The following is a 23572-nucleotide window of genomic DNA, read 5'->3' on the forward strand; positions in this document are numbered from 1 at the left end:
ACTTCCCGAAGAACTACGTGCTCACGCGCGGTTTTGAGGCTTTGCAAAAATCATTTCCAAAGAACATTTGCAAACGCATAGCTGTGTTTATCAAAAACAGACAGACATTGCAAAAGTTCCAACGATGATTAACTACGCTTTTCCCCCAAATGCCCCTTTACTGTAAAAAGAAATAAGCGAAACAAATAATAATAATCACAAAAGCAAAACAAAGCAAACAATTTTTTATTTGCATCATCAGCTTGAGAAACAGATTCTCCACAGTTATAACAGTGTCGATTTTGGGGAATACGAGTATCACGCGAGGGCACCATGCATAAAATCCTTTTTGTATTTAGTGAAATATTACACTGTAACCGCGAAAACATTCGCACGTAGATGTGTTTTAATATAATGTGTCTATATATACTCCTATTTGTGCTATGAATGTATGTATATTTATTGGATTCTTAAACAGCGCATGCCCAAATAAGGTAAAAGAAGGTCTACTAAATTTAAATTTAGTCCACATAAAAATAGTCTAGGCGTAGTCTACAAGCAGGAATTCGACTCCTAAATAGCTTCACAGATGTGTGTATAGAGGTTTTCTCAGCTGAAGCTTTTTATTGTCTTTAAATTTATTCTGAAACTTATTTTTATTTATTTTATTTTATTTTATTGTATGCAGGCTAAAACGTAGTCTTGCATCACAGGGTGACGGTTGAACTTCATTACTGATAGCGAAGTATCACCTGCACATAGGGATCCAAACACCTTCAAGCCTCAGACGCGTCATGACCAGCCGTATCTTATCGTGATTTCGCCTTTATAGACTTACGGCATACCTTTTAAATCAGGTCTTGATTTTTGTCGGATGTTTCTTCCTCTCAAAGGCTTCGACATGTCGGCAGTAAGGCTGCTTCTGTCTTGCTTTCTTTTTAAAGAGGCTTTTGCGCTCTCAGGTAAGCACCAGATAAATCAAGTATATATCTTAATCTCGGGGTAACTTACTAGGTGCTATTACGCATCGTTCTTACACAGGGAACTTTTGGCACATCACGGATCTCCACTGGGACCCAACGTACGAACTGAGCAACAACAATCCTGCACTGGTGTGCGCATCCAGTGGCAAACGACCTGCAGCCAATGCTGGTAAATTTGGACACTATGTTTGTGACTCGCCATGGCACCTGATCAACTCTTCTGTTTATGCAATGAAGAATATTCTACCAAACCCGGACTTCATCGTATGGACTGGGTATGTTACTTTTTTTTTAAATGAATTTTGCAGGACAGTGCTAGTCTCAAGACTATATCTGGGGAAAGAAATGCTTGTCTGCCTTTACAGTCATGATATTTTCAGATTGGTATTTGGTATCGACATAATGTTTGACTGCAATTAATCCTGAAACAATCTGCTGTGTTACTTCTCAGTGATGACACTCCACATGTTGATGATAAAGATCTGGGAGAAGAGGCAGTGCTCAGCATTATCGGCAACCTCACTGACATCATAAATCAAGTTTTTCCAAGTAAGTACAAAATCGGGTGGAAACATGCAAGGTCAACGCATACGACAGTGTATAAGTGTTGGCTACTTCTAATAAATAATGTCTTTTATACATTATTGTCTTGTTTAGACACTAAAGTGTACTCAGCCCTGGGGAACCATGATTACCACCCAAAGAGTCAGCTTCCTGCAGCCCCAAACTCCATGTATGACCGAATAGCAGAAATGTGGCAGGGCTGGTTGGATCCAAAGTCAAAAGAAACATTTAAAAAAGGTGAAGATGGCTTTCTCTAATAGTTACAAATATATGTGTAATGACTTTCCAAAGAATGAATACATCAGTTTATGATGCACAGGAAAATTTTGAACAGACATTTTCTGCAATGTTCCTCTTGCACAGGTGGATACTACACAGAAAAGCTCATGAATCAGACTGGTTTCAGGATGCTGGTCCTTAACACCAATCTCTACTATGATCAGAACAAGCTGACCAAGAACATGGATGACCCAGCGGACCAGTTTAGTTGGTCAGATCAGATTCTTACAGAGGCGGCCAACAACAAAGAGAAGGCAAAGCATCTCATCTTGTTCATGGATGTTTGGATGTTAGGGACTAGAGCTCAATAAAAGATGTAGTTTGTAATGAATACAATCCTGTATAAGCAATTGCCCCTCCAAAAAAGAGACTTGGTCCTGATTGGATTTTAGTTAACTCTGTATTGTTTGGTTTATCAGGTTTACATCATTGGCCACGTTCCTCCAGGTTTCTTCGAGAAGAAAAGAAGTAAGCCATGGTTTACACCAAAGTTCAACCGGCGATATTTGGATTTAATTGAGAAGCATCATTCTGTAATAAAAGGGCAGTTCTTTGGCCATCATCACACTGATAGCTTCCGTATGTTCTACAACACAGAGGGTAAGCCACACTGCAGTAATAGTACTCATTTCACCTTGTATTTGTATTACCTGTTTATCACTTAGCTGGAATGCGTCTCCAATATCCAGCGTTAACATTAACACACACTAATACTGATAGAGCTGATATCTTGTCCGTTTCTACAGGTTCTCCCATTAGTACCATGTTCCTCAGCCCTGGTGTCACACCGTGGGAAACAACACTTCCTGGAGTTAAGGATGGAGCGAACAATCCTGGGATTCGTGTCTTTGAATATGACACAGAAACACTGGTAGTCAAGGCAAGTTTTGGCCTTTACAATTTTCATTAGACATTTATGTTCCTCTAGTGGTGTAGTGGTTAACACAAGGGAACGGTTGCTAGTTCATTATCACCCAGATACAAAAATCCCCTTTTACTCTAGCTCCAGAAAGACCATCCGGTGTAAAACTCAAATCATCAACTGCTAAATCAAACGTGAAACGCTCCTCGTGGCAACGGGGCAGTCAAAAGTAGCAATAGTATTATTAGGCTCTTACGCAACTTATATAAATATATATTTGTATTTTAAAAAATTATAAAACCTTCAGAAATATCTTGTAATGCTTCTAATGTTCTGCTTTCTGTGTTTAAACCATATGCTTTCTCTCACGCAGGATGTGGTGACCTATTACCTGAACCTTACTCATGCTAATGTAGCCACAGGACGCTGGGAGAAAGAGTATCGCCTCACAGAGAGTTTCAGAGTACCAGATGCCTCTCCAGCCTCCATGCACGAGGTTCTGAAGCGTGTAGCTGATGACCCCCGCTACCTGCAGAAGTACTATGATTTCAACTCTGTGAACTATGACCTGAGGGATTGTGACAGCGACTGCCGCGTTGACCACGTGTGCGCAGCACGAGAGGTAGACTTTGACAGGTATGAACACTGCCTCGTTAAAGAGGGGGCAGTTTTCATCTATGGTGGCCTGTTGCCACTCATCTCCGTGGCTTTAAGTCTGGTGGTGGCCAGTGAGTAATTAATTCAATACTACTTTGAACTATAACTAACTCTGAACTTAGTATAGGTTCATTGTTTCCCTACACCAACATATAAGCTTTCTCCCTCAGAATTTAAAATTATGCAATAATCTTTTGTTTCAAAAGTATAAAAGTCATGTTCACACATGTATCACTGACCCACTGAGCAATGCAAACTCCCCCTCTGACTTTCCGACTGGCTTCATCAGCAGCTGTATGACGTTCCACCTTAAAAACTGCACACTTTTAGCAGAGGAATCTGAGAATAGCTTTCTGGTCTCAACATTTGTAATGAATTTCATTGTTTAAATGATAAATCCAGAGAAACATCAAGTAGCAGGTATTTGTTTTAAATGTCACTATTTAACATGTAGCACTATAATAATGCATTTTCATACTTTCAGTTATATTACATCTATAAATGAAATGAGTCATGCTCCAGTGTATAATTAAACTATGGAAAAATGCAACCTTTGTCTTCAGTAATCTTTGGTGTGCCCCTTGACCTTGATTTATGGGTACTGGCTGAATACTTTGTTTCAAAACTACACAGTATTCTTGTGCCTCTAAAGGCCAGCTACCATCGTTTTATTTGTGTAAACTCTACTGTAGCTTGTTATGAATCCAAAACTCAATCTTATGAATTTCATGCACATTAGCTGAAAAAATTGATTATATCAGGATTTCATAACAAATGTCTTAACATTACTTCCATTGTCCATGCAACTTCAAAGCAAAGCAATCAGTTTTAAAAAAATTACAAGATAAAGTTGTATTATCTGTGTTCTGTGATAACTCCTGGCATTTCATATCTTCTTATAATGACTTCATAATCTTTTGACAGCTGCCTGTAAACACTGTAAAGTGTCACTACAGAACATGACGGACGCTGAACTTTGAGTCTTATGTGAAGACACTTTTATTGAGAATGTGGATTTCTTTGACATATCAGCAAGAATGTGACAGCTCTCGGGTTTCACCCAAATATACATGCAGTGTTCTTGAATATCCGGTGGTTAGTTGATAGTATCAGCTAGTTCACATGACCAAAACCTGTTTAGTTGATGAGAAAGGCTGCATAGCAGCATCCAGAGCTGCGTGATACTGCTGCAGACCCACCTCAGTGCAGGCGGGAGCTGTCAGCTTTCCCTGCTTGATGAGGGAGCACAGTTCATCCAGCATGGCTCTAAATGCCCTTCCATCTAGGAAAAACAATATCCCTGTAAATTAGGGAAATGTTTATCTTTTTTAGATTAATTTCATACAATCAGAAACTCCATGCCTACGTACCATGAGAGTGAACTCTCTTCCACTGTGTTACCCAAAATCCTCGAACCTTCACATCTTTGAAAATAAGAGCACTCTAGAAAGAGCAGTAACAGCAAAAAACACATATAAACATACAACATAAAAGAAAAGAAAAACATTTTTTAAATGGAACTTTAAAGTGATTGTTCATGATATTTGGGAACCTCTTAGCTGTATCTAAGAGGTGGTTGAAAAGTGTCAGTACCACCCTCACACTTATGCTGCATGCACCTCTTCTGTCTAGTGTGAAACTTTGTAAAAATGGCAAATGCAGTTTTCCTCTTACCACAGGAACAGTAACTGGCTGTTTGGACATTCCCCCATATGTCACCATTGACCCTCCGATTCTGAAATAAATGAAAGAAATATGGCAAATACATGGAGTTGGGTTTTTTCCCTGCTCTCTGCAGTGCAACTATTGTATAATACTAATAGAGATTATTAAGTATGCTCACTGTAGATGGCGAAGAAGTTCTGTTGCACTCTTGCCTCCAACTCCATTTAATGCTAGTTTGGGCTTCGGACAAGTCTTTAAAATATATTCATAAATTGGATAAGTTCATTCACCAGCAGGGAAAAACTACAAGATCATATCTCTACAGACCTTAAAGAGTTCTTTAATCTCATGCTTCCTCAAGGCCTCTTCTTTGATCACATGACTAGCTCCAATAGCCTTGAGCTTATCACTGAGCTCTGTGAACTCTGGCCTGAAAGTGAAGGCGCATTGAAGAATTTTATTACAAAGATGGAAAATCCCCATAGTGTTCAAGAAATTTCCCCCAGTCTTCAAAAAAAGAAAATTGATATTTTTTAAAAAAAAGCATTAACATGAAAGAATTGAGTTCACCTGTCTCTTATAACATTAATAGTGTTTATTCCCCTTGCAGCAGCAATCTGTATGACAGCCTGTCCAACTCCGCTGTTGGCAGCGTTCTGGATCACAGAATCACCTAAAAGGACAACAGAAATGGTTGGACACATGCTGGCCACAAATACTTAGACTGGAGTAATGCACCCTCTAATCTTATTTATTTTTTATTTCTAAAATTGGTTCATCTGTCTTGCTGTAAAAGCAAAAATAATTTAAGATGTGGGAATATAGTACGTCTACACCGCTATGAATAATCCAAGATTTGAAATTCGGTGAGAAGGAAATAATCCACTGTGAGTGGATTTGGTACCTGGATTGAGGTCTTCAAAGTCGGAGAGCATCCTGAAAGCGGTGCAGGGATTCACCCCGAGTGTGGCAGCAGACACCAGGGGAATGTCATTTGGTACAGAGATAACATCATCCTCAGGTAGCACTGCCTGTGTCCTCCACGTGCCTGATCACAGGAAGGAAACAGTCTACAAAGAACTTTAAAATGTTTTTCATTTTCCAATTCACACACCATGCAAGGTGCCGGAGGTCCACCTTCAGCTGGGAGCTAAAGTGGCACTCTGATGATTTCATTCTGAGAACTGTGGAGTCCTTACCTAAACTAGCATCTTTCGGGATCACCCAGTCTCCTGCCTTGAGGGACTTCACCTGGCTGCCCACCTCTACGACCTGGGCCACACCTTCATTGCCACCAACAGCTGGGAGATCAGGCAGGATAGCATAAGTACCTGAAAAAAACACCCCATCAGATTATGAAGTGATCATGATGCCACACATTAAACTGGCCTGATGACTGACTGTTACTACCTGCTTACAAGTACCTTGAATCATGTTTATGTCTGATGGGTTGATTGGGGCAGCCAGCACTTTAACCAAGACATCCTTTGCACCTAAGGAAGGAAGCGCTACACCCTCCAACCTGCAAAAAATACATTTTGCACCATCAGTCACTATTCATGTACGCTTGCATGACATGTTGTCTTATGTTAGGTGGCAAGCTTTATAAATAGAGATAGACTAAAAGCCCAAGACACATTTCATCTTTACTGGTGTCCATAATAAATTAGTTAATTAGTCAACAGTAACAAAATCACCAAAACTGGGCCTTTGCTCAATGGATAGAATAGCCATAGGAAGCCTTTATTACATTTTTAATTATGATACAACGAGATTGGGAGTGCCACTCCAGCCTGGGAGGAAGTGTAAGGCTACGTGCTTGCATTAATATAGAAACAAACACCATGAAAAAGAAACAAACAATAAGCACACCACATAGAGCCATGTATAGATTATATAAAATAGACAGCTGGATCATAAAGTTTGGAGATAGGAGTGAGCAGGCACTGCACAGGAAGATGGACTTCTTAAAGACTGTGAAACCCAAGAGTTCTACATTTTTCTGCCAAGTCAAAAGTGTTGGAAAGACAGATGATTAAAAATCCTCAGGAGAAGAAAAGGGAAAATGAGGCTCTAGATATTCTAGAAGTGAAATCAGGAATGCATTGCTATCGAGCCACGTTTAACATCTTTATATAGTGACATAAATGTTTTCCTCCTGTTTTTGTCACTCCATACCGGTGAGCGGCGGTAACGCAGCGACTCGTTGTTTGCTTCCCGCCACAAATCTCAAAAAAGAAGAAGAGGAGGCGAGGGCTCACAAAGGTGAGATTGGGGTTTACAATAATAGGCTGTATATCTTTTATGAGACAAAACACCTGAGCTTTACACCGGAACTGTGGGAGCATGTCCTGAGCGAGGCTAGTCACATTTTAACCGTTTCACTCCCACAGTCACAGAAACATACGCACGCATATGGTTTAGCCGGATATTCTTACTGAACGACTCGGGAAGGGTCTCCATGGGTTCTGTACACAAGTGCCTTGCATGTTTGTGCGGAGAGTCCGGCTAAAAGGCTGAAGTGGGAAACGCTAGCGTCTCTGTGCCTGAAACACTGTGAAACAGCCGCAGCGACGCTCCGTCTGCAAACTCTCTGGCTTCTTAGACAGACTGCGTGGAGTGACACCCACATCTCTACCCGGGACGAAGCTGGAAAGTATTAAAACAACCCGACTATTTAATAATATTTGTAGTTTAAAGCCAGACTTGAGCTTGCACTCTTCATACTACGGCCATATTGGACTGTAGTCGTCAGGTTGTGTCATTGAAAATGTAAACACAGAGCTGCCCCCTGCTGGATGAGAGATGAACTCCGCATTTCTCCACACGTCAGAAGGTCCTGTTTTTGGATGAAATAAATGAGGAACTGGTTGGGTTTTTTCAGTATTTCACTTCAGGGAAGGGAAATGTCGAAAATAGATACTTGGAACGGATTACTCAGTTTTCTCTTTTTTTTATTTTCCTTTACTGAGTCATACAGAAAAACATCACGAGACATGGGGGGGTTACAGCAATACTGCGATGTAACATGCTCAAGTTCCACAGAATTTCTTAGCCTACTTAAATATATTTACTGGGCCCTCTATTAGGTACACTTTGCTAGCACTGAGTTTGACTCTCTTTTCCCTTAGGAACATCCACCCATCTTCTGATTGCTGCTTCAGGCAAGATAATGTACCATGTGATAAAGCTCAAATCATCTCAGACTGCTTTCCTCCACTTGTCCTCCACACTCACAAGGTTTCAGTTCCATAAAGCACTTTTGGGATTTGGTTGAATGGAAATTTTGAATCATGGATGTGCAATATCTGTGTGGTGCTATGATGTCATTGTGATGTCTGTAAAATATCTGAGGAATGTTTTCAGCACCTTGTTGAATCAGTGCCACAAAGAATTAAGGCAGTTCTGAAGGAAATAGGGGGTCCAACCTTGTATTGCAAGGTGCAATTAATGAATGCTTAAGGTTGCTTCAGCGTTCAGCATTGCATCTTCTAGTACGTGCTTTTTTACCCCACTACCGATGAGCATCTGTGGACCATCTACCAATCAGAATATTGTGGATTCCTCCAGTGCTGAAGCATCCTTGGGAAAGTTCCTGAACATGAGTTACATTCATCAGGCAAGTGTGTGTGAATTTGAGCAAACACTTGGGCATAGATAAAACTGCATAAATGTGAGAATAAGACTTGTTGTAGAAAGCACTTTAAGCGCTCTGAGTAGGAAGGTGATATTTAAGTACCAAATAATTTAATTTTATAAATGGAAAACTCTTTCATGTATTGGAAAACCTTTACACTGTGCTTCTGGTACTTTTTCTAAGTTTTGTTAATACTTTGGTGAGTGTGATAAGTCTTGTGACTGGGTGAATGGAGTAAGAAGGCATTTAAAAAAATCATGAATATTAACATATTTATTAGGAAACGGAGCAGATCTTTACATATAATGTAGAAAACATAATCACAGTAATACTTTGAAAATCCTACATGCTGCTCATCGTTGACAGACTTGTCATTAAATTGCCTGAGATCAAGTTAAGTGTAGTTCTATGGAAACAAACACTGATACATTCATCACTTTCTAAAAGTAGCTGTAGCCATTACCTGATAAAATACAGCACCACAAATTAAATGGCTGACGGTCACAAGTAAGATGTACCATTAAAAGCACAAGTTAACACTACTGTTTTACAGGATGCCTTGATGAGCTTCAAAAGTTACTCTGAGCACACAGTCTTCACGGGTCCTTGGATTTTAAAGCCTATCTAACCCAACACCTGACAATAAAATCACAACAGCACACCACTGAGGGGCCAAAGAGGTTTGTTACAATCAGAAGTCTGAAATGACCTTCCTTAGTTTCCAAGTGATATTTTGAAAAGAAATACTTTCAGTTACCCTTACTGGTTGGTGTTGAAATTCCTGTAAACCAGTTAGAGTGTGAGTGATTACAGTGTGACACTTTGATGGCGCTGCAGTTGTGGTAAATTCAAAAATCAAAGTGTGCAGAAAAATAAACTCTCAGCACGCCACCTTTTCCATCCTTTTAAAAAATGTTTATCAAAACAATTTTGCAACCGTCAAACTTTGAAGACTAACAGCAGAGTATGAAGCAATCCGTGACACACATTCTTTTTGTCATGAGCATTGATAGTCTGAAACACCAAAGATCGATGTGTTGAGATGAGACAACACCGGATTAAACACTACTAACCCCAGTCCCTTTACAATATTCTACTATATACCCATCTACAACGATTATAGAGGAAAAAAAATACAATAATAGTGGAACATTTTCTTCATATCATATATCATTGGCAAGTTATGTGAAAGAGGAAAAAATATAAAGAACATCATCACACTGGGTGCATGGAAAGATGAAAGAGTCAAAAAGCAACAATCATTTCACATCATCATCATGTAGTCATTGTTTTCATAATCAAAACTGTATTATAGTAAAAAACTGAAACTGTTGCACCAAGACATTCACTTTGGCTTTCTCGTCACACGCCTCACATCATGCGAATGAGCATTTAATCCCTGCTTTTTCTTGAACTAACACCCCATGACTCCTTCCAATCAATCTGAAGCATTCCCTGAGATTTCAGATTGGTAATTCCTGAGATGAGCCTAAAGAGCGGAGGTATTTTTTTCCCAACCAGAAACCAACTGTGTGTAGTTTGTGAAAATTCAAAATATATATCAAATAGGAAACATATATTCAAAAATGATTAAACTGAATAGAACAAATATTAATGCATTTTACGATTAGTGCAGAGTAATATTGCATTGGTTTTGGCATTAACAACAACGGGTTTCTCCTCTGAAAAGGCAAATTGTGCACCAAAGAAAAAAAAATTATACAAGGAAGAGTAAATTTAAAAAAAAAAAAAACCCTCACAGTTCACATCGGTTCCTATATTGTGTACCTGTACAGTATGCACTGTATATTGCTCGCTTTTGGTTGCAATATATTTCTGTTGCATTGCATCCATATTAAATTAAATGACAATGAATTATCAAGCACATATGTACAAAGTATTATGAGTACCTTGATGTTAAAAATGTATTACCCCAATGTATTCTCAAGTCATATGTAGCTTTTAATGATATTTGCCAATTTTCTGCTGTCTACTAGAACATTCAGTGCTGCAAGGCTTCAATCGGAGCGGAAGGAGAAGCTGCAGCACTTTTGGATGAAAATAAATAAGTATGATAGTTTTAAAAAAGCTTTAGAATAATTTTACATATATATTAATTGGGTGTAAAAGACTCAGTCAGCTTCTCCTGTAAAACGGGAGTAAAATGCTGATTAGCTAGCTAGACCTACATGCTCCTCCGTGCAGGCTTGGTGTTCCTGAACTACTACCCTACTAAGGGTTATAGGGAGGTAATGTCTTAAATAACTACCTACTAGTGGATATAAACAAAAACACCAGGCTTCCCACTGGCAACATCATGTCTGATTCTGCCTCAGTTTTACTCAAGTAAGAGGAGAGCTAGCCAGACCCTTTACTAACTTAAGTCCAGATCAAATATCTTATCAGAAGTGACGCAGATGTAATGGGGTTTGTGTCGCATTGGTTTAAATTCTTTGAAATCCAAATTGAGGTGATTATAAAACAGCACTCTTATACACAGCAGCCACTGCAGTGAGAAGATACTTCACATGGAAAGTTGACAATGGTTCAAACTCCCATGAAAACAACTTAAAATGAAGAGAAACTTAAGATTTTGCTGCCCCCTTTGGGTCAATATTTTGATTGCTCTATGTTTTATCACAAGATAAAGATGACAGCTTGTATGGTGTAGTATGTGTTTCCAAAGGTCCAGAAGACTTCCCCCAACCTCTTTCTTCCTGTTTCTTACCGAAACCCTATACCAGTTTTTCAGAAAGACACACTAGGTTATGGTTGGCACATTAGACCGAGCTCTCAGCCTCAAGCATATATGGTAAACAGACTGCAGAGATCTGTTAACTTCACTTCTCTAACACCCTCCCCAGAGTTTGCTTTCAGTTTCATAAGCTGTTTTCACATGTTTTCATGTGTTACAGCCCTGACATAATCGCCAACCTCAACTGAAGATAACCCCACAAACTCCTCCCATTGTGAGACCATATGAAAGGCTTGAGAGCCTGGCTTGGATGTGGTCTGATGTATTCTCACCAAAGACTGATTTCACAAAGTGTTTGGGTAAACCTATCCATCGATGTGTGAAGTGACAAGTCAATCCGCTAGAGGTCAGTAAATTCAAGGAACTGTTGAGTTACTCTTTAAGGAAGTATGGCGGGCTGGTGTAAATACTGTAGTGCAAAGAGGATTTGACTTAACCCCAGTTCAAATCACAATCTCTGAAGCTGTATTCTGAGAATAGTTGGTTTGTCATCGGCTTTTAGGATGATAGATTTACTAGCAGACCAAACATGGACCAGTGAGGTAGACCATGTACTTTTAGATAGCCAGCCAAATACTGGATAACCAAAAAATGAAATGGAAAAAAAACAAATTTAAGAGAAACAAAAACTGACCAAAAGCTGGAAAGCACCTCTGGTCTAACATTCATTTGGCCCCAGGAAAACTGGATGGTCAATTGCAATATTGGCAGCTGCCAATACATTGCTAATATACCCTTAAACCCACCCAGTGTTATTTCACAAACCCCTCCCCCATCCCCGTATGATATGCAAACTCTAACATTCATTACAGATGTACTAACTGTTACATCTACGCCCTGCCGGATAGTGAGGTGTAACAGTCAGGAAGGAGACAAAATGGTAAGGCAGCAAAAGTGTAGCTATACTAAACACGCTGAGTATTACTCAAAGAAGAAGAGGTATAATGCCCACAGCAGAGGCACATTATTACATAACAGAAATCTACGTAACTCCTGAAGATCATCCATTACATAGCATTGCTCACTACAATCCCCAATCCCCAATACCAGTGATTCATACATTAAGCAAGCATCCTGAGTGCAATAGTACAGCAGTATTCCTGAGTGTTACACCAAATAAAAACCAAATTAAAAAAAAAGACTTCAGCAACATTCTTCATGAGTATTTTTAACCTGAGGTAGTTCCAAAAGCAGCTTCAACAGGTGGAAGGGGATTGAGTCTCCCTCCTCTCCATCAAAGCAGTTTGATTGGCCTCTGTGCTTCCCCAGCGTCGGATCCTGTGTTTAATCAGAGGTCTCGGTAGGTGGTGCCTGCTGGCTGTGCTCCTCCTCGTCTCCTTTGGAGGAGAACAGTTTTCCCTGAGAACCCGGTGAAGACTGTTGTGCTTTGATTGGGCAGCTGGCAACCATGTGGTCAATGCTTTGGCAGAAGTGGCACTTCTTTGGCTGGGGAGGTAACTTACACTCTTTGGCATGGTGGTCTAAGCCTCCGCAGTTGTAGCATCTGAAAGAATAGAAAGACGTCTGTTGAACCTACAGTGGCCTCAAGAAAACAAGCACAAAACATACCTGTATCTCCGTATTTGGATATAGCTTCCATATCCAGAAGAGATGAAGCAACCTTTTATGTGGATATTATGTTATGTTATGTTGTGATTAAACATCTGAAAACCACATTTTAAGGTCAGAAAATGTTCCAGCGTCATATCAAAGTCTATACCAACCAAAAAGTAGTAACTAATGTGACAACTAAGAGGCATTTTTGCATGTTGAGGTTTTCAAGCTGCAGTAAGTTACAACGTAAAGCCCTCAACTTAAAGCTTTTAAGTTACCACTAGATGGCAACATGCCACCTAAAATGAATGAGTTTGCATTTGGTCATACTGTAAGTCTTTAGGAAAACAGTAGAAGTAAACGTTTTTAAAAGTTTTCTATTTGACCAAAAATACCATTAAATCTCAGTAGCATCTGTTTTGATTAGGAGGGTTTTTACAAGACATAAATTGGGTGGCGAATCTGGTATTTTTATGTGGATGTTATTACCATGGATCTTTAAGTTTTGTGAACCGCTTGAGACGCTTTTGTATCAAAGGTAGGCCCATAAGGTGTTCCATCGTCCACCGTTTGTAATCTATAGCATGGCCACGCGTACAGGAGCAGAAGACAGATGGGTGGTGGGTGGTGGGCGTTGGGCGGTCAGTATGTGGCTCTTTGGACCCTCTGCTACCTTTGTAGCACCAGATAAGGTTGGATAAGGGCGGTTGCCAAAGGGTCAGTGTGGCTTTGTAGCTGTGGTCGTTGGGGGTGGTGTCAAGGTCTATACCATCACATCACAGAAGCTCCCTACATCAGCATCCATCAGAAGGCAAGTGGAAGGAAGGGGAAGTGGTCCCTTTGTCTAAAAAAGCTGCAGTAATGACCTCTGAACTCTGACCCCCAACCCCTCCCCAATCTCATCCCAGCCCCCCAGCTCTCTTGCTTTTACTCATACACCATTGCCATGACAACAGTGACCCTTCACCCCCTTGGCAGGGCTCTTACATCTGTTATCAATTAAATGGACAGGAGGGTTTTTTTCCCCCTTGTTTCAGTCATATAAATATATAGATGTATATGTACACACACCCTCAAAAAGGTGGTGCGCTTCACTCTGGTGAAGCGAAAACTGATATAATTATCTAAATATTGGTAATAAATATGATCAATTAATCACATGCATACATCCATGAAACCCAATCCAGTGTTGCATAATGAAATACACTGAAGGGGAATGATTTCTTTGGATCAGCACAGTCTAGGGAGAGGTATTGAACACAGCAGCCCTCCCAGGACTCTTTGAGGCAGTAATGATCTGTTTTCACACTCACTACTCTCTGGCTGTAATCACAACTGACAGAGGGGGTAAAGTTGATACACCTCTAACCCTGCATTAAATGAATATTCAAAGACCAACCCGAGTATCAAGGCCCCCTTAGTTCTTTTTTCTTCTGCTGGGAGGGGTATTGTTGCCTTTGCCTTTTGATCTTCATGAGAATTTTTTTCCCCTTCTGAACAGAAGCTATGTTTTCCCCGTTTATAACATATTAATCATTAGTACTGACATATTAAATTTATTACTTCTTCAAATTTTTTTTAGAAATGCCTTTTTAAAAAAATCTGCATGTTTTTATTTTGATAACATTAAACTGGCACCTTGATTTTTAAAACAGGAGTTTAAAGTTATTCATGATGTTATTTTGAAGTCAATGCTTTTATCAAATGAGGTTGGTAGAGGAGGTTTTGGAGGAGACGGAGGGTGGGTTGGTTTGAATTCACCAGGGGCCAGCAGATTTAAACAGTTATTGATCCAGGTCACACGTCAAGCCTGCTGATGTGACCCTTACTAGGGCTAGGGGTGGGGGTTGGGGTCAAGAGAGAGGAAGCAAAATAGAGAGAAACTACAACATCATTGTGTATCTGCTCCAAACTCAACAAAACAAGTGCAGGATTTTTTTTTTTAATTTATGTTTTTGCTGTTTTTAAAGAAGTAAAGAGTACAACTGAAATATTTTATTCCTGTGTTACTGTGTAAAGTTTATGAGTGTTGAAGTTTTACTGCTAATTTTAATTAGCTTTAGAGCTATTTTATATTGGGTTAGTGATGTTTTTTCTGTTGTTATTAATACAGTTTGCATGTAGTGTAGCATAGAAATATTTCACTAATTTTACTTTTTAATCTGACACCAAGATGTTTCAAATAATTGAAGATGGAATTAAAAGACATCTAAGAAATTAAAGATATTTCTCTTGTTGTTTCCCACTTCATCCATCCGTACCTGTCCCCCTTTGAACGCCGCTTTTGGACCTTCTTGCCTTTGGGTCTCCGCTCGCTGCCCACGCAGTGGATGCCACCTGGTCCGGTCACTCTCTGTGACTCCAGACCTTTGGATGACTTTTTGAAGGTAAACTCGACCGCCTCGCCCTCCTTCAGGCTGCGGAAGCCTTCCATGTGCAACTTACTCTGAAAAGGGAACATAGGGAGATTTTTCATCATGAGCGTAACTGTTTCATGAGTTTGAGTTTTCTGGCCATTCAAGCGTATAAAGCATTTACAACATGGGGAGAGCGCTGTTTGATAAATATTTTGTTTTCTTCTCCATCACATGTAGATATCTTGTATGATATATAGAGTGATAATTGGATGTTTTACAACTGCTAATATCACACCAAATCACCTCCACGTTGAGCCTGTGGAGACTTTGACCCTTGAGATCAACCCCCACTCATTCCTCACTGTGTGATATCATCAGAGGCCAACTGCGCTTATCAGGCATTTAGTATTTTAAGGTGATCACCAGGCCTCACCTGATGATGAGCAAACAAGCACCACAAAGCTTGCTGTTCCCACTCTACTCAGCAGTATGCACACACCGATTTGCAATTCAAAGCACTGTTTCCCTAATGCTGCATTGTCTATTTGGTGTTGTCTGAGTGGTAAACCTGGTGGGGATAACCTTCAACCCATCCCCCCCTTTAAAAGAAATTCCACACTGCTGCCCCCACCCTGATCCCTCTTCCCACCCACATCACAAAGCTCTTCTAACACACTGACCACCACCACTAACCCTAAACTGCAGGATGCAGGGGTTGGTGTTCGAGTTGGGGGTGGGGAGAAGCTTCTCTGTGAGGTTGGGGGTCAGGGTGACATTCCATGAATAGTTGCTTGGCAGAAAGAGGTGGAAGATAAAAGTTTCGGGAATGCCTAAATGATTGATAGCTCTCTTTCATATCGGTACTTGAATATTTTTTTTCATTGTTTTGGAGAAATAATGATGATTTTGATCTTACGAGTTCTTGGCTTAATCAGTCACTTTATCCACTGTATTTTCACTGATACTGGGTTCACCTGAAGTGACCTTTGAATAGGATCATCTTCTGGATACTAGTGTCCTTACAGAAACACTTTGGACTCCCAAAGAAAGGAAAGAGAGATGAAGGAAAGGGGAAGGTGTGGTGCAGTTTTGAGGATAAATCCCATAGACTGACTAACACAACATGGGAAACCCCTCTCTAAAATTCCCATGGTGTGACTATATGATTAAATAGTCACGCATACCGCAGACTGCTGGCAAAGGAAAACCAATCCATTAATTTTACGGGGTTGTTTTGATAGGCATTAATCCCGTTTTCTTTTATTCATTTTTTGGGGAGTGAGTTATCATCCATCTATTATGTGCGACCATCGGTCTGCATTCTTTCTTTGCCCAAACCACTGGGAATCATATTCCAGGACAGGTTATAATTTAAAAGGAGACAAGTAGTTAATCTCCAAAACGCAGCTTTATATTAAACAACAATTAGGACACACCAGTGGTTAAAACTGAGGTTTAAATCGTTACAAACACAGGCAGGGGTCCAAGTGAGCCAACTAGCAACACCCCCATCAGTGAGAAACAAAACAAACAAAAGTGATGTGTTCTAATCCTGCAACACTGAGTCACAGCTGAGCATCTGCTGCAACGTCCTGAGCAGCGAGAAAACATGATTGGTGAGCCATGACAATTGAGTGGCATTGCGTGGACGTCCATAGAGCCCCAGTCCCATCAGGCCTCTCTGTGCTGCTGACCGTTAACCCATTTCCTCTTCAATGTGTGACCTTCCTTACCCCAATAACGGACCCTCAACACACCAGGTTAGTCTCACACACAGGTACAGAATCAGGATGGGGCCATTTAAAAGTGAAGGACCTGTAAACAGAAGATGACTGGAAGGCAACTGAGTCAGAGAAAGACATCAGAGCAGCGAGGGACAATAAAGGGGCTACCGCTGAGACAAACAGGGGCTCGGTCACGGCCACAGGGTGCTTCATTCGAATGCATGGCTCTATTGTTCACCTGCACAAAGGCCAGAGGACCCTGGGAGTTAATTTTCCTTGACACGCGGCCACTAATTTTTAGGACCGAGGCCTTTTCTTTTGCAATAACCCCTGTACATTAATCACTGATGTGTCCAGGTTTTCTAAAAGACAGTAAGAGAAATAAGTGGCTAAAATGACACCAGTGATATTATTGTAATGGTCAAATGGAAGCTCAAACTGAAAGACAAACATGTGGCCATTTGTAAAAGACATTCAGTTCAATAACTCTGAACAGTGATTTTAATGTTTTCTAAGTAGCTTATGACAGTTTGTATGAATCTATACCGATGGCACCTGCGCTGGTTCGAATTTCATTTGAGTCCCTGTGACTGCTGGAGCACTAATCTGTACATTTCTGCCCTCAGCTGAACTGATGTTTTGGTTTGCAATATGAGTAATCAAATACCAGCTTCCTGTGTATAGTCAAAAAACATATCAGAACTGTTCCGCAGAACAATTAAATGTTTCTATATGCATCATCATCAGCAGGCAACAGGAAGACAGAAACGAGCAAGAGCTGCTTGAGAGGACATGCAAACTTATTATAATGAAATGTGGATGGCAGACCTGTGTTATATTATGTAGGTGCATTTATTTATTATGCATTATTTAATCTTAGCATAAATCTAAATGATGCAGAAAGCGGATCAAAACTAAGTGTTACAATGTAGAAACACGTCTCCCTGTGATGCTTTGAGAACAAAGAAATTTACCAATAGCAAAACCCAGGGTGTTCGTTAAATTGGTGTGTGTGACTTACAGATCTAGTGTACCTCTGCCACACACGCAGAGGGGGTTGAGCAGACAGCAAAGAGCCTTTAATCACTTTATGGTGAGAACTTCTCATTCACATGCAAAACCTTTATCTTATCAGACAGAAATGGAGACGCTCACTGAGATGAAAAAGGACGAGAAGGGACCTCCCCACACACAGACAAAAACTCAAACACTTAACTTTAAAGGTGAATAAAGGTGTTGGAATGAGCCTTCAAGCTCTACTTTAAAACTAATAGTAGGCACAGCAGCACCAGGTGGGAAGAAAAGTGTGTGAGGTGACTGTGTTGTATTCAGCCAACTCAAGTTTGACTGTTTAAAATGTGTTTAATCTGAAAAGCAGTGATCAGGATCAGTAACCCTTTTTTTTAGATACCACCCTAATAGGTTGCTCAAATAATGTGTTATTTAAATAATTCTGTTCGCAGGTGGAAAATAAATGGTTAATAAAACAATCTAAACAAACACCCACACACAAAAACAATGCACACTGATTGTTCACGTCTGGAGATGGAGATCAATTAAACGTTTCCTCCTCCTTAATGGCTCAGTTTTCATGCAGCTCAGGAGGCTTATGGATGTAAGCCTGTTAAAAGTGCGCAGGCTTCAATGAACAACAAAAACCGCACATTCATCTCTCCATCACATTGTGTCAGCGTCCTGAAAACCACGAGGGAGGCCCGCTGCTCCCCTCTGGCTGCAACACGTGTTCCCCTAAAGGAGAAACACCCACCGCGCAGCAAAAGCATCAATTTAACAGTTAGACGTTTCCGGCATTATAGCAATTTTCATCTTTGAAAGTCTTTCAGTGCCCTCCCTGCTGAAGGACTGGATTTCTGATTAACCTCGGTTTCTTTAAGTTTTTGTTTGTTGTAATGTTTTAACTTATGCCCACAATCCTTTGCTGCTGGGACTAGGTCTAAAAACACATAAACTGAAGACTGGAAGAAGATCAGATTGATCTCTGATCTCCTGGTGTGGAGAGATTTTACTTGCTTAGATGGAAAACATATTTTTACCATTACATTTTATTTATCTTTATTGGGATGCAAAGGTTTATACGAGCTGGTTCACACACCGCCACCACCAGTGCTGCGTTTCTCATGATAAACAAACACCACGTCGGAGCAAAAGCAGATCATACCTGATGGACGAACACATCCACCGGCTCTTCCAGCGGCACTCCCTCCCGGCTGGTCATGGACAGGAACCCGAAACCCATGCGGACGTTGAACCATTTACACACACCGACCCCGTGGAAAGACTCTGAATTCTCCTCGGGACTCGGTCCTTCATCCTCCTCGGTTTTACACACTCCTACGATGAAACAATTTAGCAATTACTACATAAAAGCTTTAAACCTGCGAATGTGACGATGCTTAAAAACGCAAAAGAATTTTTTGAAATTGAAAGGTTTTAAAAAACGGAAATACCCATTTTCCTTTAGGCTAGGCTACCCAATCAATAATCAATACGAATCAATAAAATGAACAAGATTAGGCTGTATTTCTCACATAATTTGAAATAAATTATAGCCAACTTTTTAATGGAAATAAACATGCGACTTTTTTCAGCGAATGCACAACGAGTTGGTGTAAAATTAGCGCAAAAAAGAAACAAAAATATTGTTCCTTCCCGTAAGATGCACGAAATTCTAAAGACAATGCAAAGCACTGATAGACACACGGACTGCACATTTTAACGTTCAAGTGTGTGAACAATGCGTTAAAACGTTCCGCTGCAATCGAGCACACAGTCCACAGGTACAACGACTCAATTAACTTGCAAAAACTTCTCAAAATGTAGCTCAAGTTACCCAACCTCGGAGCTGCTTCTTAGAAACGGAACCCATGTCTTCAGTTCTGCCTTGAGTCAAAATCAGCACCCAAGCTACAGTATCCAGTGTACAAGCCCTCAAACTGGGTAATCCTCGCAGATTGCCACTTTCATGCAAAATGCTGTGAAACGCAGAAGCTGCGCAGCGAGAGGGAAAGCGTGAGAGGGAGGTAAACAAAAGGGGGCTGGCAACCTATCCCCCTTAAACAATGAGGGGTGGGGGGTCACCGGGAGAATTTCTTTTTTTCTGTGAAGACCCCGACCCCCCCTCGCTAAACAAAAAAAAAAAACCCCAAAAAACATCTTAGACAATACATCGAAACCCTGCCCCACCAGAAAGCGCTCTAACCGTTTCCAGAGATAACTCCCTAAAACCTGCCAGCATACCTTCTGCCATGTTCGGGAGCTATGGTTTAATCTCAGTGTCCACTGCTGCCGTTTCTCCCCTTTCTTTGGACGCCTTTTAGCGCTCCTGCAGTGGCCAGCTCTGTTGGTCAATACAAATGACCATTTCCCACCCAACAAAACCCCCAAACACTCGGTCACGTCCACGTGATTCACAATTACAGTCCCCAGGGATACACTGCATATTGCGTGATGGACGAGCCCAAACATGGGAAGTGGCCAATCACTATAATACGCATAATATTCTTATACTACCTTTGTTGTTGTGATTGGCCACTACTTCTGTAACCAGTGTAACATCCTTATATTGCAACCTAAGCATCTGTTCTAGTAGTGAGTTTACACTTACTGTAAATTTATCTGTAATGTATTTTGAGGCATTTATCTGCCTAAAATTAAACTTTTATTTAAATAAAACCGGATACTAAAACAAACATTTTCCTTTAAGACTTGACGCATTTAAGCATTTCATGTAAATATATATAGTGAGGTGAAGCTGCATGTAATAGATGAAAAGGCCAGAAGTAAATGGTTTAAAGCACTCTACTGAAAGCAATTAGTTTGAGATGTTCTTTTAAAAAAATAATAATAATGGATTTGAATATCTACATTTTATATCCATGTCATATTAATTCTCACGTGCGTTGGTTTCCTTATAATCAGAGATTCGTGTAACTGCTCTCCTAGGAGGGTTTAATGGTAATCCAGATGAAATTGTGAGTGGGGGACGGTTTTTTTCCACATGCAGCAGAGGAGGAAGAGCTCAAAGGAGTCAAACAAGCTAGGTGAAGGCGTGAAGAAGAAAAAGGGAGAGAGAGAGAATAACAATAACTCGGATTTAACAAAAGCATGCAAAGCAGTTTTTGCAAAAAAAGAAAGAAAAAAGAAAAAAGAAGGCGACCTCACGAAAATAAAACGAATTCATGGATCAATAGTGATTGATCACATCACGTTAAGCGTGTTGTTGAATTGCGTCCTTGTGAAATGAGTGATGACTTAAAGACAGGAGGGGGATAAGCAAATTTATCTCAGCCTAAATTAAAAATACAAATGCAAAAACAAAATAAAAAATAAAAAAAAGATTGAAAAGATGCTGTTAACGAATTTACTGGTGATGATTATGTGTTGTTACATTTACAAAGGTTTTGGAAATGACAGATAAGATTGCAGAAAAGGAAAAAAATACACAAAGTCCGTTTACATGTCTCAACATGGACACATGGATGTATTTGAAATTGTAATTCGTTTGCTTTATGCTACACCAACAAATATAAAAGATGCGGTTTTGCATTTGCTAATTTATTTGTGTGTTTGCTAAATAAAAACGATTTATTACTGTCACTGATTTGGCCTAAATTGGCAATACTAAATAATATTAAATATACCCGTATTCTGTTGTATTTTACTTATTTATTTGTTGAAATGGAAATATGTGATTGATGACTGAGAGGAGGCTGTGGCTCCCAGTTCATCACAATTACTACAACGACCTCTTGTGGACCCGCAAAACGTGTATTTGTGGCCCCAGATATAATATATTTTAATTTAATATGGAAGCTGCACTTCATGCTCAAAGAAAGAAAGAAAAGAAAATTATTAATCAGCGGTTACGTTTATTTCTTTTAAAAAAAAAATCAACAGTATTTTTGTATTTATTTTAGTTTTTACTTTTAGTTTTGTAATTTCGTTTGAAAAATGTGTTTTTTTAGTGGCATAGGTCGAAGGCACGAGTTGTATGTTTTTGCATAATTTACTAACTAGTTTACTAACTGATTAACTGTTATTACATTTATCTTTATAGAGGTTTGGCTAATGATCACAGAGGCCATGAACATTTTTATTGCCACTTCATGCTGGCGTTCTTGTGCAAAGAAAACAATCTAATAAAGTGTCAGGACGTCAGAACTTCCAATAGTGGGGTAAGAGAGCCGTAAGTGCTACCTAATAGGATGACCGAAAGCCAGTGCTTTTGGACAATATGACTGAATGCCAGCGCAAAGAAACCTTGTTCTGACGACAGGAGGCGCTTTGTTATATTTGCTTATCCCACAAAGTGGCGACAAAGTTTATTTACAATACCCCCCCCCCCCCCCCAAAAAAAACTCTACACAACAGCAACAGTTAATACTCTTATTATTACTACTTACATTATTAATAAAAAATAAATGGAAAACAAGCCACATTTATTTTATGAGTTCCCTATCCGTCACACATCAAAATATACTTTTTGCTATTTCTCGTCTGCCAAAAATTTATTTCCGGTATTTGCCAGAAAATGATTGCGGGAATTCAAACTGTTATAAACAACTTGTTGGTCTATAATTTGTCCCAAAGTCAGACATATCTCTCGTGAATGATATCAAGTATTTTTGAGTTAGGAAGAACATTCCTATCACAAGGTAAAAGCCACAATGAATTTTTGCGACTGTTTTATCCTTTATTTATCCTGTAAAAAAAAAGAAAGAAAGAAAGAAAGAAAGAAAGAAAGAAAGAAAGAAAGAAAGAAAGAAAGAAAGAAAGAATAATCTCTGGAATTGCAAATGTCTTTTTCTTGAGAGATCCGGCCAAGAGGGCAGCAAAAATTATAAGAAATATAACATCAGGATTCTGTAAACATACTTAAGTGACCAAAAAGGGCTGGATTGAATATAATGTAGGTACAATAACGCAGTCATAAAGATACTTGTAAAAGAGGTAATTTCTTTATTTTATATATATATATATATATCAATCCTTCATAAATCCTGTTTACGACAGTCTATTTGCCAATATAAATAAAGGTATTCGATATAAAAAAAAAACCCAAACAAACAACAACAACAAAAACCAAACATACGAAATCACTTTTTGGCACAACACCACCCAGTACCCGAAGGCAGCAAAGTGGTATGTGTTCTATAAAATGACCACTAGATGTCAGTATAAGTCTCGGTTCAAAGTGCCGACTAAAATCAATAAAAATCTAATACCTCAGGTTTAACTTTGAAAACAACTTTATGAGAAAATAGTAGTTGATGTCACCTTTAAGAGACGAGTTCTAGTCTTGTGGCCTCAGACCTGTTGATAAGAATAGTAGGCTATATAACTGGGGACCTATGCATGTTGTTTTTTAGTCTTTTCTTTTTGAGTATAAACTTTAGAAACGGTGCACGAGAAGGGTCCCGCCTCTTTGGCATCCATAAGGAAACACCAGCCAACCAAGCGCGGAGGCTTTAAAGCCTCTCCGGGCATGACCAACAGAGAGCATCACCCCTGCGTTAAGACACCGTTTTTTTTTGTC

The 23572-nt window shown here is 39.7% G+C and overlaps 3 protein-coding genes across 6 annotated transcripts; 1 reads left to right on the forward strand and 2 right to left on the reverse strand.

The window, feature by feature from the left end:
• The first annotated feature begins 505 nt into the window (after nt 1-505).
• On the forward strand, nt 506-4546 carry smpdl3b (sphingomyelin phosphodiesterase acid like 3B). The gene is made up of 8 exons (XM_003450541.5): nt 506-941; nt 1021-1237; nt 1414-1511; nt 1620-1763; nt 1890-2059; nt 2225-2405; nt 2552-2685; nt 3041-4546. The coding sequence occupies exons 1-8, from the start codon at nt 854-856 to the stop codon at nt 3401-3403; spliced, it is 1395 nt and encodes a 464-aa protein (XP_003450589.2). The 5' UTR covers nt 506-853; the 3' UTR covers nt 3404-4546.
• Nucleotides 4300-7768, reverse strand: mecr (mitochondrial trans-2-enoyl-CoA reductase). 2 transcript variants are annotated; one of them, XM_003450505.5, is made up of 10 exons: nt 7428-7768; nt 6414-6511; nt 6189-6320; nt 5894-6037; nt 5560-5662; nt 5317-5419; nt 5168-5241; nt 4999-5059; nt 4695-4767; nt 4300-4606 (listed from the first exon to the last, which is right to left on the reverse strand). In XM_003450505.5, exons 1-10 carry the CDS (start codon nt 7619-7621, stop codon nt 4443-4445), a joined length of 1146 nt encoding a protein of 381 aa, XP_003450553.1. In that variant the 5' UTR covers nt 7622-7768; the 3' UTR covers nt 4300-4442. The 2 variants fall into 2 exon arrangements, with proteins under 2 accessions (XP_003450553.1, XP_013130029.1); XM_013274575.3 differs by lacking the exon at nt 7428-7768 and adding an exon at nt 7168-7421 and having other exon boundaries at nt 4443-4606.
• A 1144-nt stretch (nt 7769-8912) lies between these two features.
• Nucleotides 8913-23368, reverse strand: lin28aa (lin-28 homolog Aa). 3 transcript variants are annotated; one of them, XM_025911553.1, is made up of 4 exons: nt 19873-21853; nt 19196-19368; nt 15197-15381; nt 8913-12885 (listed from the first exon to the last, which is right to left on the reverse strand). In XM_025911553.1, the coding sequence occupies exons 1-4, from the start codon at nt 19901-19903 to the stop codon at nt 12666-12668; spliced, it is 609 nt and encodes a 202-aa protein (XP_025767338.1). In that variant the 5' UTR covers nt 19904-21853; the 3' UTR covers nt 8913-12665. The 3 variants fall into 3 exon arrangements, with proteins under 3 accessions (XP_025767338.1, XP_019220412.1, XP_025767339.1); XM_019364867.2 differs by having other exon boundaries at nt 8916-12885; nt 20275-21853; XM_025911554.1 differs by lacking the exon at nt 19873-21853 and adding an exon at nt 23314-23368 and having other exon boundaries at nt 8921-12885.
• Nucleotides 23369-23572: the final 204 nt, after the last annotated feature.

This window comes from Oreochromis niloticus, linkage group LG11 (genome assembly GCF_001858045.2).
Source record: "Oreochromis niloticus isolate F11D_XX linkage group LG11, O_niloticus_UMD_NMBU, whole genome shotgun sequence".
Lineage (NCBI taxonomy): Eukaryota > Metazoa > Chordata > Actinopteri > Cichliformes > Cichlidae > Oreochromis > Oreochromis niloticus.

Excerpts from the sequence above, each read along its gene's own strand:
- smpdl3b (XM_003450541.5), top strand. The coding sequence starts at position 854 with ATGTTTCTTCCTCTCAAAGGCTTCGACATGTCGGCAGTAAGGCTGCTT. Across the intron at positions 1,238-1,413 it reads GACTTCATCGTATGGACTGG|TGATGACACTCCACATGTTG; the intron begins GTATGTTACTTT and ends GTTACTTCTCAG. Across the intron at positions 1,512-1,619 it reads CATAAATCAAGTTTTTCCAA|ACACTAAAGTGTACTCAGCC; the intron begins GTAAGTACAAAA and ends TGTCTTGTTTAG.
- mecr (XM_003450505.5), bottom strand. The coding sequence starts at position 7,621 with ATGTGGGTGTCACTCCACGCAGTCTGTCTAAGAAGCCAGAGAGTTTGC. Across the intron at positions 6,321-6,413 it reads AGACATAAACATGATTCAAG|GTACTTATGCTATCCTGCCT; the intron begins GTACTTGTAAGC and ends TGTTTTTTTCAG. Across the intron at positions 5,242-5,316 it reads AGATTAAAGAACTCTTTAAG|ACTTGTCCGAAGCCCAAACT; the intron begins GTCTGTAGAGAT and ends TATATTTTAAAG.
- lin28aa (XM_025911553.1), bottom strand. The coding sequence starts at position 19,903 with ATGGGTTCCGTTTCTAAGAAGCAGCTCCGAG. Across the intron at positions 19,369-19,872 it reads TTCTAAGAAGCAGCTCCGAG|GAGTGTGTAAAACCGAGGAG; the intron begins GTTGGGTAACTT and ends GTTTCATCGTAG. Across the intron at positions 15,382-19,195 it reads TGGATGTGTTCGTCCATCAG|AGTAAGTTGCACATGGAAGG; the intron begins GTATGATCTGCT and ends TTCCCTTTTCAG.